We start from the raw sequence: 17,459 nt of genomic DNA, 5'->3' as shown, positions 1-17,459 counted from the left end.
AGCGCGCATATTTTGGAAATTGTTTAGAGCTGTGTACAGTGTTGTGTAGTTTCTGACTGGAGATGGTATTACTTGGTAAAAACCTAACCTTCTTCAGTAGGAAGGTATTCTGGGAGATCAGAGCATGAATTCTAACCCACAGAGGAACTGGCTTTTCTTCAACCTTCTGTCTGCATCAAATAATCAATATTATTAATTCAATTAAATCAGTTTTACAGACCGCAGCATCAGGCAGAAGAAGATCCATGTTCTCAGTCACTTTGAAATTTCTGGTAGACTGGGACGTGTTGATGGCTTGTAGTGATTTTGCACACGTGGGCGAGGCAGTTGGGTTATGAGTTTGCAGCTTCGTTTGTTTATGCCTACAGCTGCCACAGCTTGTTTTCTACCAGCTACTTCACTGGTTCAGTCTTAAAAAAGCACCATGGTAGTATCATGTGTGCTGGATGTTCCCGACAACGAAGAGTTGTCTTCAAAATCCAAATTATCAAGAGAGGCAATTGTAAATCCTTTCCTGTTAAAGTGTATTGGAAGTGGTGTGCTGTCGGATTCACAAGATTTGAGCTGCTAACAAGTCCCTGCTCCGTGCCATGTCAATACAACTTGTTGACACACCAATGGCCGAAGTTGATGACAGGAGTTGCACTCTGCGCCTCATGGTGCTTGCCCAAGCACCAAATACAAATCCAGTGGGGGCCTGTAGCCGTCACTTGTCGTCCATAACATGGTTTGAACTTCAAAGAGATGAAAAAGCCACACTGTCCCAGATGACGAAAACGTCAAGGTGGGCCGCAAACGGTACGAGTAACAGTTACTGAATCCACATTGCAAGGGCAGAAAAGAAGGAACTGACGCCGGCGAGGAGAGTATATGGACCCTGCTGACATCACGTCCGGTGGACAAGGTCAACATGAGAGTCACGTGATGTCCTCTTCCGATGCGCAGAGGTGCTATGGTGAAAATGTTTGGAGACCCAGGCTCGCATCTGGGGAAAATTCTAAAGTAAGGAATTTGCAGCTAGATGTCTCTATCAGATAGTTTTAAAGTCACATTACTCCAGTAAAAAATAATCAATTGCCCCAGGACATTAAATACAAAATGGCAAATTGCAAAAAAAAAAAAACACATCTCTCCTCGGCTATATAATCCACTCTCCCAACCAATAGAAAAGCTGTTAAACTCTGATGAACTACTAAGCTGAAGCCAACAATGTTGGTCAAAGGAAAGTTGTTGATAAAAATCGAGGCATAGTTCCAAGCAGACCTTGTGCCAACTTATCTGTCCAAATTTTTTTATTGTTAGGATCCTTATCAGGTCTGTTGTTAAACCAATGCTAAGCAATAATACAACATGGCCAGCTGATTCTGGATTTGGGTTGACAGGATATCCAAAGTCATTACGTCACCTAGGTGCCAGGATGTCTGAAGGGCTCTCTGCAAGATAATACTAGAGCTGGACAAAATAAAGGCGTCCAAGAGTTTTTAGCTTGCTTAAAACCAATCTTATACGGCCTCAATGCTGGCTGGTTGAAAAATAGAGAATCAGCAAAATGAAGTTGCAAAACAACACATTTTGCATTAAAAACAAGGCGTTAATAATCCTGGTGGCAGAGGCAGCTTATGTTTGTACAAGGAATTGTACACTGAGATTTTATTCTCAATTAAATGTTGATAACATACAAACCATAGACCATTTTCAATATGATAGATGCTTTGAAAAGCACTTTGAACAAACGTGTAATGCAATTCCTGTAATGAATTTAGAAAAGTCAAGAAATAAACACTTAAAATTAATGAAGAAAGGCAAACATGTTATAAGTGACCATGGGAGAAACAAGGAAAGATAAGTAATTTCACCTTAAATGGAGTGAAGTGTTTTATGAACACTGGAGAATTCTAAAACATTTACATGGGTAAATTAGAAACTTCAAATCTACACATATTCACAACTCACCTTGTGGCACTTGCAAATAATATCCCTCTCCTCAACACTTGCATTTATGAGGTATGAAACATAGACCAGAAAAACTCTTGACCCCACAGTTTCACAGCGAATATATAGTATTTTTTCTACCTGTAAGAATAAAGAAATGCAATTTAGTTGATTTATGTGGTAAAACATGAAAATTGCTAAGTCTCTTTAGCTATGTGCCAAGCAGTATCATCAGGATTCTCATTAACAGTTTGCTATTGTCATTTTACTATTATCTAATATACATGCCTTCTATTTGCGATAGAAACCTAACCACCACTCATTTTTCTCCATATCCCTTCAGAAAGAAAAGATATTCTAATGTCTAAACAGTTTTTTTTCTTGAAAACATTTGTGTTTTTTATTTCATCTCATTACATGTGACATTTTAACATTGTTCCTAACCAATGCCTTGGATATTCTCACCTACCTTTTATCAGTCACATCCAATTATTTCTCTGTATACATTTCTTGAGTCACCCTCTCCTTATAATCCTACTTGCCACAGCCAAATGACCTTTGGATTTCACTGTGTCAGAAAGTTTTCCTCTACACTGATTCAGCTGTAGTCATTGGAGACTACCTGCTCATTTAAACAGTACTATTAAATAACTTGCATTCTTCTCTTCCTCCACTCTCCATCAATTCTGTCTTCTTTAAAAATCACATGATCAAGCATGTAAGTTTGCTGCCTAGCGCCCTACAATATGCAACTTTGTTTCAATATTATCATTCAATTGAAAGTCTTCAGGCTCCCTTTTCAATTCCAACTATCAGCTGTTAAAGCTCTAGCTTTGTTCATTACATGCTTCAACATGGCTTCCATTAAACATGCCATCTTCTAGTATAACCGCTCCCCCTCTGTCCACGCTCACTGTAGTAATACCGGTTGCATATACCTCTCCTGTTCCCTAGCCACCGATTCCTTCTTTCATCACTTGGCCTTTTTAGACATAGTAATTCAAACTTTGTTAATTAACGTTACCACATTTTAGGATCAATACGTTTTGCAATTGTAATTTAATGGACTCTGAAGAGTGACAAGTGTACATTAAATTACTTGGCCCGTCAGGATATGGGGCATAGAGAGATCACTGTCCTGTTACAAGTTGTTACTAACCTCCCACCTGACAGGAAACAAGGGAAAGCTGGTGTCAGTGGTGTGATCTTTATGTACCATAGACAGCACAGCAGACAGCCAAGGCTTGCTTCACGTGAGACCACGGTAAGAGTGTGGCTAAGACTATGGTATTCAAATATCACACACATACATACAAATATCACACACATATACAAATATCACACACCTAGTAGACACTAAACAATACAAAAATACAAGAAGAAATTAATTATGCTAATGTCCAAAAGTTTAAGTAAAAAGTCAACTCTGCCAAGAAACAGAAATGAAATATGAAGAAAATACTCCCAAGGGTTCAAAAGTTATACCAAAAGTTGAATTAAGATGTATTAGTGATAAAAAAAATCAGCTCCTTAATACAGTGATCCAAATCGTATTACATTAAATGTTCAAACCAATCACATCAATAAAATGCATTCAACAGAATGAAAGGCTTGATGGATAAATTAAAAAAATTTCAATTCATACTCCGTGATAAATTACAAACTGCAATTAGGGAATCAGAAACCAGTAGGTACGTACCAATTACAACAATCGTAGCTAATGGGATACAGTTGCACATCCAAAGACGAGTCCAGAGTAAGCACAAAGTAATACAATATATTAACAAACACTATTTATTTGGAAAAAAAAGAATGGTGCTCTTCCTTCAATATGTCTTTCTACTAACAGGTGTACTTTGAGTGGCTGTAACAACAGTCATTCCTTAATTGTGAATAATTTGACGAGGGCACGCATACAAGTTTAATTCATGAAGCTGCGGATAAGTTTAGACAAAAAGGGGGGTAGTGTGCTATGTTCTTCGAATGGTCGAGTTTATGATATTACAGTCCACAACATAGTTTCATAGAAAAAAGCAGTCTGGTTTAATAATATTACAGTGCAAAACATAGACTCATCGCAAAAACTGCCAATGCATGTTTCGGCCACAGGACCTTGTGAATGCTGAAAGAACAGATGTCATCATTTAAAATTCAAAGTCATGTATAGATGAAGCACTTATGAAAAACTATAACAATTTGAAGAACATACAATAAGGCACCAGAATTAGAGAAATGTTGGAATGCTGAAATACTGACTATTAAAAATGAGATTCCAGAGTCCGATAGATGATTTGGTGGTGGTGCAGTTTCGAAAAGATGGAGAACTGAAAATGTATAAATGGGAAAGGATTGTGACTCGTAGTGTCTAGAACACCCATCACAAATTCAATGTGCCAAAATAAAACTGGATATATAACTGCCTATTATGTTCAAGCTGTACTTTTGATGTAATTATTGATGTGGAGCTAGTAACTGTATCGGAAGCAATAGGGAGAAATTATAGAATTTGACTAAGGAAAAACTATACTGTAGTCTTAAGAAAACATTTATAATGATAAAGAGCAAAAAGATTTCTCAGGAGGAATAATGTTCCAGTCAGAAAGATAGATCTAGTTACATAGGTGTGTCATAGGATCTTGTTTGTTTGAGCTCGCCGAAATGAAAGGAAAAGAGATAGTCAAATTCAATTAAATTCAGTATAACGACTAGCAATTTATGAGAAAGATTAAATTGTTATTCATGGTTGACAGCTTATTCACACTGTGTGTATATCGCAAACTCTACTGCATGCCATTAGCTACTCGTATATTGAAACTTTTGGCAAGGTGCCACTGTATGGTAGGGCAAATGTATTACATTTTAAATTAATGTTTATAGTCAATAATAGCCAAGATAGTGGGCAATAAGAGAGTTTTATCAGTTTTCTGATATAGAAGGAGTATGTAAGTACTTTCTGAGAAAGGTAAATACTGGTTGGCGATGTGATGTACTCCACAATAAGGTCAAGATTCATTACCTACTTGCTAAATGGGAAGGAACAAATGATGCATTATGTCCAGTGTGTATTATATTGTGGAAGTGGACCTAGTGAAAGTCCTGAAATATAGGTGTACGTGGGGAATATGACTCCATACTAAGTCTGTCAAAGGAGAAAAGTTCCTTTCTGTAGTCCTGTTTAACTAGAAAGAAACGTAACTTAATCCATCTTGAAAGTGCAGTGTTGACGTGTTTTCTATCCTGGAACATTAAAATCATCAAATAATAGCTAATCCCAAAGTGCACTGTCATTTGATAAGCAATCTGGCTGCTTCAGCAATCAATATTCAAGTATGTGCATGATTTTGAACCATGCATATTCATTTATAATTCTTAATCTATACATGGCAATCCTTTGATGGATGACATGAATCCTCAATAATAACAATCTTTCCATGAGGGCTAAATCCCAACTTATCATAGTTTGTGGACTGAAACACACTATGCATCAGTTTGTTAATTTATTGCCAATTAGTGGCACCCTCCCCTCATTTGAGTTCCCTTCGTACAGTGATTTGTGATGCATTAAAGCTAATGTTCTCGTGCTTACAGCATATTCCTCCTGATGAGAGCACCAGGGTGTGAAATGCTGTGGTGACTGTATACCCTGAAACAAGGGTGTCCTGGCGCTCACAGAATAAATGATTAAAATGCAAGATAAGTTATATCTTTTGAAACAGATTTGTCTCTAAAAGCTTATGGAACTTACGATTTGTTTCATCTTTGAGCTCAACAGGAAGACTATTTCACACATTTGGTGCTAGAACAGAAAAGGCACTGCCACCTTTCCTTTCCATATCAAAATTCCTAATCTCATCAGGCATACTTTTTTAATTTTTATAAGAATCTAACTGGGCAAGTTTCCTAGAAAGCTCAGCGAGTAAAATGGGCAGTTTTAAGAGTTTCAAAAGCCTTATTGATAGTCAGTGTAGCTCTTTCATAGCGGGACATGCTGAATCATATTTTTCCTCCTGGTTATTAACTTAGAAGCTCAATTCTGAACTTGTTGAAGTCTTTCTAGTGGCAGTCATAGGTATATGATGTTACAGCAGTCCAACTGTGATAGCACCAATGCTTGGATTATCGGTTTGTGGGTTTCCTCAGGTAGTAATGGGAGTGCTTTTTAAAAAAAACAATTTTAGATGAAGAAAGCACGTCACTGCTACTTGAGAAACCTGCTTATTTGTACTCAGTTAAGAGACTATTATAACTCCCAGCTTTATTGCTTTGGGGGACGGTCAAGGTGCTACTCCCACATCCACTGGCCACCAATTTGTGGACTTAGTAATGGATAAAGGGACATAACAACATAATTTATTTTTTCATAGTTTAATTTTAGTGCACAACCATTTCCTAGCCTCTTGCATACAATTACAAATGTTTTTGGTGGAAGAAAATTCACCAGTAATCAATACCACTATCTGTGTACTGTCTGCATATGACATTAATGATAGCCCACAGTTCCAAATCAGTTTTTCCAGAGGGGAAACAAAGATTAAACAAAGTGGAGATAAGAATTGAGCCTTGTAGCGCTCCACATGTTAAAGGTCTATGTTTAGAGCAATGGGTGTCCATCCTAACAGTCAGATTGAGGATAACTGAGCCAAGGCACTGATGACTAAGTGGTAAGAAGCACCAGACCGATGTTGGTGTGTTTTCGGTCACCAGCTTGCCCAGCTAAGCCCACAAAGAGTTGGCCATAAACTCTACCTAGTTGCATGCGGTGCCTGAGATCCAGCATCTGCGTAAAGAACAGTGGTCTCAAGATCACAACTATTGCAATCAATGTATAAATATATCAAATTATCTATTTATTCAACTGTCTATATAAAAACATTAAAAACACTGTGACAATGCAGTGGCTGAGTTGTGAGAAAAATGCTTGGTGCTCTCATACAAGTGATACACATGTGTGACAATACATGATCAAGTAAGAACAACAAAGTCCATCATATTCTTATGTACAATCAAATTGGGTCTTTAGAACTAGTCAACGTTTGATCCTTTAGACAGATAGAAAGAAGGATCATCATTCATCCAAAATATGGTTGCTTCTCCTGGGAAACAGAAATGAAGGAAGGACTGCCCTAAATGAGAAGTCCATGCAATCATTGCACAGGTAAATTTGAGACTCTCGAGATTTACTGTAATCCCATTTACTATGTACCACACCTCCTATTTTTTTCTTCCCATTTCGGATGTTGTCTTGTGTATTCTGAATCTACAGGTGAAGCTGAAGTGAGCCTATTGCTGCCTTCAGCAACATTCGATTAGTGCTCAGTGAGTTTCCACTCATTGTATACAACTGAATTCCAAAGCACGGCCTTCTCTACCTAAAACTATATTTCCTCTCTGTTTCTTTGGCTTACGTACACCTAGAGTCCTAATATTGATCCTTCTAGCTGTCTAAAGGACCGAAACATTGACTAGTTCTATGGATTCAATATGATACACACTCTCGATCACGTATTGTCACACATGTGAATCAGATTTTTAACTTAGATTTTAATAAATTGACCATTTGATGCATTGGTACATTGATTAGGATACCTATTATCTTGGAAGAACTGTTCTTTAAGCATAAGCCTACCCAAGGTCTCAGACGATGCTCTGGTTCCCTTGTTACCTGGAGCCTGAGATCCACCCTATGAAGACCTACCTCCTCTTTGGTTGGGTACTGGCTTGGGGGGAAAAAAAGACAAGAGATTAATAGGCTGGCCCATGTGAAACACAGAAACTACTCTGGGCAGAAAGGATGGACAAGGGTGATAGACCAATTGATTTGGGTAGAAAATGGTAAACCAAAGACAAACCAAAGAGCCTGAAGTTCATCAGTACCATACACTGCAGACATATCTGCTTTGGATTGATACACTTTAATGTCCGGTCAATGACCTTGGATCCGAATTTCATCTTAAACCTTCACCTTACAATCCGTATTTATCTTTGAGGTGGCAAGAGAGATATCCCTCAGGTGATGCAACTTCTTGATGACTTCAGCCTGTACTCAGGCCTTCGGGACAACCGTAGTAAGACATGCGTACCCGGTAGTCAGCAGCTCTAATTGCCCCACCTCCCACCCTCCAGACATACTCTGGGCTCCACACATCTTCAAATACCTGGTGGAGGAAGTTGGCTCTGTAGATACTATTTCAAAGTAAGAAATAGTGTGCACAGAGTCCAAGGGTTCCCCTTAGAGGTAAGATAGTGGCAAAAGTAGATAATTCTAATGCTCTATTTTGTGGTAGTGTGGTCGAGCAGTAGGCTTATCAGAGGGTAGTGTTAAGCATTTGTTGTACACACACACAGGCAATAAATGAGGAACACACACTCAAAGACTTACTCCAGGCCAATAGGTTTTTATATTGAAAAATATATTTTCTTAGTTTGTTTTAAGAACCACAGGTTCAAGATTTACAGTTAATACTTTAAATGTAAGGTACTTCACTTAGATACTTTAGGAACTTTGAATGAAAGCAATATCACATACAGTCTTTGTAAAAATGGCAATAAGCTATTTTCAAAGTGGACACAGTGCAAAAATCAACAGTTCCTGGGGGAGGTAAGTAAAGGTTAGTTTTGAAGGTAAGTAAAACACTTACAAGTCTCAAGTTTGAGGCATAGGCAGCCCACCGTTAGGGGCTCAAGGCAACCCCAAAGTTACCACACTAGCAGCTCAGGGCCAGTCAGGTGCAGAGGTCAAAGAGATGCCCAAAACACATAGGCGCCTATGGAGAACATGGGTGCTCCGGTTCCAGTCTGCCAGCAGTTAAGTACTTGCAAAGGGGGGTGCTCTCGGGACAGCCACCACCTGGGCTAGGCAGAGGGTCATCTGGGGGTCGCTCTTGCACTGAAGTTCAGTTCCTTCAGGTCGTGGGGGCTGCGGATGCACTGTTGGTTCCAGGCGTTGGGTCCCTTGTTACAGGCAGTCGGGGTCAGGCGGAGCTCCTGGATTCTCTCTGCAGGTGTTGTTGTGAGGGGCTCAGGGGGGTCGTCTCTGGTTACTCACGGGCTCGCAGTCGCCGGGGAGTCCTCCCAGAGGTGTTGTTTTCTGCAGGTCGAGCCGGGGGAGTCAGGTGCAGAGTTTAGAGTCTCACGCTTCCGGCGGGAAACATGAAGTCTTTGGAAGTTGCTTCTTTGTTGCAAAGAAGTAGCTGGTTTTGAACTCCGCTGTTCACTGGAGTTTCTCGGTCCTGTAGTCCAGGGCAGTCCTCTGAGGCTTCAGAGGTCGCCAGTCCCTGTCGGATGCGTCGCTGGAGCAGGTTTTTGAAGTTGGATGGAGACAGGCCGGTAGGGCTGGAGCCAAATCAGTTGTCGTCTTCCTCCTTCTCTGCAGGCTTGTAGGTCAGCAGTCCTTCTTTCTTCAGGTTGCAGGAATCTGATTTCCTGGGTTCTTGGTGCCCCAGTGGCCGGAGGGGCGGGCATCTCTACTAGCTGGGATGCCCTGGGGTGCTGTAACAAAAGGGGTGAGCCTTTGAGGCTCACCACCAGGTGTTACAGTTCCTGCAGGGGGAGGTGAGAAGCACCTCCGCCCAGTACAGGCTTTGTTCCTGGCCACAGAGTGACAAAGGCACTCTCCCCATGTGGCCAGCAACATGTCTGGTGTGTGACAGGCTGGCAGGAACTGGTCAGCCTACACTAGAAGTCGGTTATGTTTACAGGGGGCATCTCTAAGATGCCCTCTGGGTGTATTTTACAATAAATTGCACACTGGCATCAGTGTGCATTTATTGTGCTGAGAAGTTTGATACCAAACTTCCCAGTTTTCAGTGTAGCCATTATGGAACTGTGGAGGTTCGTGTTTGACAAACTCCCAGACCATATACTCTTATAGCTACCCTGCACTTACAATGTCCCAGGTTTTGCTTAGACACCGTAGGAGCATAGTGCACATGCACATACGCCCTCACCTGTGGTACAGTGCACCCTGCCTTAGGGCTGTAAGGCCTGCTAGAGGGGTGACTTATCTATGTCACAGGCAGTGTGAGGTTGGCATGGCACTCTGAGGGGAGTGCCATGTTGACTTAGTCATTTTCTCCCCACCAGCACACCCAAGCTGTGAGGCAGAGTGCATGTGCTGAGTGAGGGGCTCCTAGGGTGGCATAAGACATGCTCCAGCCCTTAGAGACCTTCCCTGGCATCAGGGCCCTTGGTACCAGGGGTACCAGTTACAAGGGACTAACCTGAGTGCCCGGGTTGTGCCAATTGTGGAGTCAAAGGTACAGTTTAGGGAAAGAACACTGGTGCTGGGGCCTGGTTAGCAGGGTCCTAGCACACTTTCAAATCATAACTTATCATCAGAAAAGGCAAAAAGTTAGGTGGTAACCATGCCAAGGAGGCATTTCCTCACATCTGGGTACCTAGATCTGTCACGATTTCATAGGCATGTGGGAGAGTAATCTGGGGAAAGTTCTCAGATTTTTAAAGTCCTATGTCCCCCTCTGGCAATCAATTAAGCTACCAGTCATGGTGCCTATAGTGCCTTCCAAAATGATAATGCTTCCACTGCTCCTTCATTACCTCCCTGTGATGGTTTCTGTGGTTTGGTTTCAAACACTTGATGTCTTCTTCGCAAACTAATATAGGACGGTGGGTGTCAAAGGGTACACTATCCACCATCCCTGCTGGAAGGCACACTGGGAGTGCCAGGCTTTGAGCTATATTTTTAGCAGCTCAATTGCAGTGGATAACTTGGATGTGGATGGAATGGGACTGTCAGTGCTTGACCCGATGGGTTCCGAAATCCAACCAGGGCCTGTTGTTTACAAAGGTCCTACAACCTAGCTTGCGGATTCCACACCCGGGCATTCTTTTATCCATGGCTCTGTCCTGCTGGCGGCGTAGACTACGACACCCTACTGGGACGCCCCTCTACAGCATAGAATTTCAGCTGGTGGGATTGCCCATTAAAGACCAATGACCTATTTCCCAGCAGGACAACTGGACTCAAGGACAGAGGTGGGGCTGGTGATGCTGGGGTATTCTTTTCAGGAGGGCATCCAAGTCCCCCTGAGGGAAATATCAGAACACACTGGCTTACCCTTCAGTCGATTTCTCACCTACGAAGCACTCACTCGTTTCCATTGGGACGTGTGGGGATCATCGGACACAGAACCTCTTGATTGACGGGGTTCTTCCGCTCCTCCTAATGTTAGGATCCAGCAACCACCGGGTTACGTGGTTGTATAGCACGCTTATTAGTCAGGTGGGGAAGCCACTAGATGCCCTCCGGGCTCGCTGGTCAACTGATCAGACTGACGCAGAATGGGGAAGGGTATTAGCATATCTTCAAAGGTCTTCCCCAACTGGCAACTTAAATATATTCAGTACAACTATAGCCACAGGACCTACCTCACCCACCACAGGAACAGTACTATCTATGGTGGGTAGCCCAGGGGGTGCCCTTGTTGTGCAGCATTAGACTCAGACTTTGGACACATGACTTGGGGATGTCACTGGCTATCTATGTTTTTGAATGAGGTCACTGCGAGGCTTAATAAGACCCTGTACAGATCATTACCCAACACTCCTGAAACTTGTCTGCTGGGTCTCTACCCTAGACCGACCCCCAGGATGATCAGTAACAGATTCCTACATTTAGCACTGGCATTGGCCAGGTAATGTATTGCCATGGCCAGGAAGGCACCAAGAGGTCCCACAATGAAAACCTAGGCGAAGGATGTTACACTCTGGGCCCTGGCTGAGGAGAGATCCCTTATGCGGGATGAGGCACGGGGACAGAAGTGGTAGACGAGTTGCCTAAGGATGGGAGTGGGGCAGGTTGGGGAGCTAGGGCCCAGCTGAGAGCCTGACACCAGGACTGATCTGTGATGGTGGTCAAAGATGGACTGCGACCTCTGGAACACACTGTAGGAGGCTGGACTGGCTTGTAGTGAGTACCAAGGGGTACTTGCACCTTGCACCAGGCCCAGTTATCCCTTATTAGTGTATAGGGTGTCTAGCAGCTTAGGCTGATAGATAATGGTAGCTTAGCAGAGCAGCTTAGGCTGAACTAGGAGACGTGTGAAGCTACTACAGTACCACTTAGTGTCATATGCACAATATCATAAGAAAACACAATACACACTTATACTAAAAATAAAGGTACTTTATTTTTATGAGAATATGCCAAAGTATCTTAGAGTGTACCCTCAGTGAGAGGATAGGAAATATACACAAGATATATATACACAATAGCAAAAATATGCAGTATAGTCTTAGAAAACAGTGCAAACAATGTATAGTTACAATAGGATGCAATGGGGACACATAGGGATAGGGGCAACACAAACCATATACTCCAAAAGTGGAATGCGAACCACGAATGGACCCCAAACCTATGTGAACTTGTAGAGGGTCGCTGGGACTATTAGAAAATAGTGAGAGTTAGGAAAATAACCCTCCCCAAGACCCTGAAAAGTGAATGCAAAGTGCACTAAAGTTCCCCTAAGGACAAAGAAGTCGTGTTAGAGGAATAATGCAGGAAAGACACAAACCAACAATGCAACAACGATGGATTTCCAATCTAGGGTACCTGTGGAACAAGGGGACCAAGTCCAAAAGTCACAAGCAAGTCGGAGATGGGCATATGCCCAGGAAATGCCAGCTGTGGGTGCAAAGAAGCTTCTACTGGACAGAAGAAGCAGAGGTTTCTGCAGGAACGAAAAGGGCTAGAGACTTCCCCTTTGGTGGACGGATCCCTCTCGCCGTGGAGAGTCGTGCAGAAGTGTTTTCCCGCCGAAAGAACGCCAACAAGCCTTGCTAGCTGCAAATCGTGCGGTTAGCGTTTTTGGATGCTGCTGTGGCCCAGGAGGGACCAGGAGGTCGCAAACTGGACCAGGAGGTAGAGGGGACGTCGAGCAAGACAAGGAGCCCTCTTAGCAGCAGGTAGCACCCGGAGAAGTGCCAGAAACAGGCACTACGAGGATGCGTGAAACGGTGCTCACCCGAAGTTACACAAAGGAGTCCCACGTCGCCGGAGACCAACTTAGAAAGTCGTGCAATGCAGGTTAGAGTGCCGTGGACCCAGGCTTGGCTGTGCACAAAGGATTTCCGCCGGAAGTGCACAGGGGCCGGAGTAGCTGCAAAAGTCGCGGTTCCCAGCAATGCAGTCTAGCGAGGTGAGGCAAGGACTTACCTCCACCAAACTTGGACTGAAGAGTCACTGGACTGTGGGAGTCACTTGGACAGAGTTGCTGGATTCGAGGGACCTCGCTCGTCGTGCTGAGAGGAGACCCAAGGGACCGGTAATGCAGCTTTTTGGTGCCTGCGGTTGCAGGGGGAAGATTCCGTCGACCCACGGGAGATTTCTTCGGAGCTTCTAGTGCAGAGAGGAGCCAGACTACCCCCACAGCATGCACCACCAGGAAAACAGTTGAGAAGGCGGCAGGATCAGCGTTACAGAGTTGCAGTAGTCGTCTTTGCTACTATGTTGCAGGTTTGCAGGCTTCCAGCACGGTCAGCAGTCGATTCCTTGGCAGAAGGTGAAGAGAGAGATGCAGAGGAACTCGGATGAGCTCTTGCATTCGTTATCTAAAGTTTCCCCAGAGACAGAGACCCTAAATAGCCAGAAAAGAGGGTTTGGCTACCTAGGAGAGAGGATAGGCTACTAACACCTGAAGGAGCCTATCAGAAGGAGTCTCTGACGTCACCTGGTGGCACTGGCCACTCAGAGCAGTCCAGTGTGCCAGCAGCACCTCTGTTTCCAAGATGGCAGAGGTCTGGAGCACACTGGAGGAGCTCTGGACACCACCCAGGGGAGGTGCAGGTCAGGGGAGTGGTCACTCCCCTTTCCTTTGTCCAGTTTCGCGCCAGAGCAGGTCTAAGGGGTCCCCTGAACCGGTGTAGACTGGCTTATGCAGAATTGGGCACATCTGTGCCCAACAAAGCATTTCCAGAGGCTGGGGGAGGCTACTCCTCCCCTGCCTTCACACCATTTTCCAAAGGGAGAGGGTGTAACACCCTCTCTCAGAGGAAGTCCTTTGTTCTGCCATCCTGGGACAAGCCTGGCTTGACCCCAGGGGGGCAGAAACCTGTCTGAGGGGTTGGCAGCAGCTGCAGTGAAACCCCAGGAAAGGTAGTTTGGCAGTACCAGGGTCTGTGCTACAGACCACTGGGATCATGGAATTGTGCCAACAATGCCAGGATGGCATAGAGGGGGCAATTCCATGATCTTAGACATGTTACATGGCCATATTCGGAGTTACCATTGTGAAGCTACATATAGGTAGTGACCTATATGTAGTGCACACGTGTAATGGTGTCCCCGCACTCACAAAATTCAGGGAATTGGCCCTGAACAATGTGGGGGCAGCTTGGCTAGTGCCAGGGTGCCCTCACACTAAGTAACTTTGCACCTAACCTTTACCAGGTAAAGGTTAGACGTAAAGGTTAGACATATAGGTGACTTATAAGTTACTTAAGTGCAGTGTAAAATGGCTGTGAAATAACGTGGACGTTATTTCACTCAGGCTGCAGTGGCAGGCCTGTGTAAGAATTGTCAGAGCTCCCTATGGGTGGCAAAAGAATTGCTGCAGCCCATAGGGATCTCCTGGAACCCCAATACCCTGGGTACCTCAGTACCATATACTAGGGAATTATAAGGGTGTTCCAGTAAGCCAATGTAAATTGGTAAAATTGGTCACTAGCCTGTTAGTGACAATTTGAAAGAAATGAGAGAGCATAACCACTGAGGTTCTGATTAGCAGAGCCTCAGTGAGACAGTTAGTCACTACACAGGTAACACATTCAGGCACACTTATGAGCACTGGGGCCCTGGTGAACAGGGTCCCAGTGACACATACAACTAAAACAACATATATACAGTGAAAAATGGGGGTAACATGCCAGGCAAGATGGTACTTTCCTACACACACTTAGTGGCAAGGGGAGATGGCATGGGAGGGTCGCTTCGTGGTCCTCCTTAGGATAAGAGGTGAAGCCCCCTCCTCCCCGGTACTACACCCCCATATTTTTCACTGATGATACTCAATGAACACTCCACTGAGACGATGGGGTAGGCATGAACACAGTTATCGTTTGTGTGTTGCTTTACATGTTTTATTTTTATTGCTTACTTGAATGTGGACCTCCTGGCACTAATATTCAGGAACCCTGTCTGATAACGATGATGTCACAAGAGTTAGGAGGGAATAGAACTTGCATGCATCCTAACCGGAACACTGTTACGGTTGTTAAATTATTTTTCACCTGCACAGTAAAAACAAAAATGCCTTTTTAAGAAGTCATGTACTGACGGGCTTAACAAACTGCTAATAAAACAAACGTGTTAAAAAAGAAACAAGTTACTTACCTGTAACTGTAGTTCTACAGTATTAGAAACTTTCATAGATTCACATGATTGAATCATTACCCGTTGTCGGGATGGGATTCCCCGGTGTAATACAAAACCCATACTCAAGTGCATATAAAGGTCAGAGGCACTAGCCCTCTTAATTTAGTAACATCTCATAGTCATTTTATAAAAAAAGGACCAAACTTAAGAGCCAATCAGCTCTCACCACACTCTAGAACCCTCTTGAGAGGAGCTGATTTCCCTCAGATTTTCCAAGCACAAGTGCCATAATGGATCTAGGACTGAGGAAAATGAAGGTAAGCTCCTCAGGGGAGGAAGAGTGGGTTGCATGTGAATCTATGAAAGTTTCCAATACTGAAGAACTACAGTTACAGGTAAGTAACTTGTTTCTTACTCCAGTATTGGAACTTTCATAGATTTACATGCTTTAATCAGAACAGTGAGCAGTGCATAACACATTTTTGTCCTATAAGTAGCAGCATAGCACTCTGAAATGTCAACTGGCATGATAATATGTACATACACTTCTTGCTATGATCTACAGCATTATTATAAAGAAAATGTGATATAACAGAAAAGAAGCGGATGGAGGGAAATAATTATTTTAGCTCACCTTCATTGAAACAGGTTTTGAAGGACCACTTGACCAACAGCTGCATCCCGAAGGGACACCTTGTTGAGGAAGTAAAGCTGCGTGAAGGTGTGAGATGTCCTCCATGTCCCAGCACAACAGATGTCTTTAATTGATACACCAGCAAACAGCGCAAAGGACGCAGACATAGCTCTGGCAGAATGCGCACTTGCGCTCGTGTTCAATGGTCTTCCTGCTTTCTGATGGCAGAATATCAATGTGTCTTTAATCCATCTGGATATAGTCTGTTTCGTTACTGAGTGACCTTTCTTTTCTAGCAACACTGAACACTACAAATAACTGAGGGGACTGTCTGAATGATTTTGTCCTGTCCAGATAGAATTTTATGCATTTTTTAAGGTCGAGTGAATGGAGAGACCTTTGAGAAATTGCTTTACCAATCTGAGAGAGCATAAGGATGGTTTGCCTGGTACTTTTCTGTATCTGGAGATGGCCGCTAAATGGACTCTGATTGAGGAATGGGTTAGACCAGAACGTGCCAGCTATAAGAATATGGCAACACTGCCTCCGGTGAGGAGGAGAGAGGGTGCATATTTTGGGTTTCGCACCATACACAAAATCATTTCTATTTTAGTCGGTAAGATTTGGTGGTGCTAGCTGCACGTGCGTTAGCTAACACTTCTCTGCACTCAGACGGTAGATCTAGATGGCCGAATTCATTGTACTCAGGAGCCATGTGTGCAAACTGAGACGTGGGGTCCGGGTGCCTCACTTGCCCCCAATTGATGGTAAGCAGCTCCGGGATTTCTCTGAGTCTGATGGAGAAGCAACTCCGTGTACCACGGTTGACGCGGCCACGCTGGAGCTTTGAGAATCAGCTGGCAGGGTTCCGACTTCATCTTCCTGATCACACTTGTGAGGAGAGGAATTGGAGGAAAAGCGTATGCGAAGATCCCTGACCATGCGATCGAAAATGCATTCCCTCATGATCCCTGTTGGTGATGCCAACTTGCATAATGTCGGCATTTGGCGTTCCGGGAGGATGCAAATAGATCCAGATTCGGTTTTCCCCACTGGTCGAAAATTCGATCTAGCATTCTCTGGTCTAATTCCCACTCGTGGGAGGATGTCGGCAATCTGCTTAGCGAATCTGCGATGGTATGCTGTAGGACTGGGACATGCTCCGCCGTCATGTGGGTTGAGTGGTGAATGCACCATTTCCAGATGGTTTGTGCTTCTTGAGAGAGTATGCGAGAACATGTTCCTCCCTGCTTGTTTAAGCAGTGCATTGTGGTGGCATTGTCTGTCCTGACAAGCACTGCTGACTCTCGTATCCTTGGAAGGAAGGCTTGCAAGGCATAATAGACCACTCTCAGCTCGAGAAGATTTATGTGGAACAAACGGTGAGAGGGTGGCCACTTGCCGCTCACCCGAGGTCCTGCAAGCATGCGCCCCATCCTGTGAGCGATGCATCTGTAGTTACAATCACTGGAGGAACTCGTGCCAAGAAGCTGAGCCCTTTGGAAATGTTCTCAGGATTCGTCCACCAATCCAGAGAATGGACCATGCGTGGTGTTACGAGGA

At 43.8% G+C, this 17,459-nt stretch overlaps 1 protein-coding gene across 1 annotated transcript in view; it reads right to left on the bottom strand.

Annotated features, from left to right (window-relative positions):
• TRAPPC11 (trafficking protein particle complex subunit 11) overlaps positions 1-17,459 on the bottom strand; it is a 550,973-nt gene that overhangs the window by 288,156 nt on the left and 245,358 nt on the right. The window contains exon 23 of the mRNA XM_069199334.1: positions 1,954-2,073. Coding sequence (XP_069055435.1) covers positions 1,954-2,073 — 120 coding nt within the window. The remainder of the gene's footprint in view (positions 1-1,953; positions 2,074-17,459) is intronic.

This window comes from Pleurodeles waltl, chromosome 1_2 (genome assembly GCF_031143425.1).
Source record: "Pleurodeles waltl isolate 20211129_DDA chromosome 1_2, aPleWal1.hap1.20221129, whole genome shotgun sequence".
Classification (NCBI taxonomy): domain Eukaryota; kingdom Metazoa; phylum Chordata; class Amphibia; order Caudata; family Salamandridae; genus Pleurodeles; species Pleurodeles waltl.
Note: the sequence above shows the minus strand (reverse complement) of the source record. Positions and strands in the feature narration are given on the sequence as shown.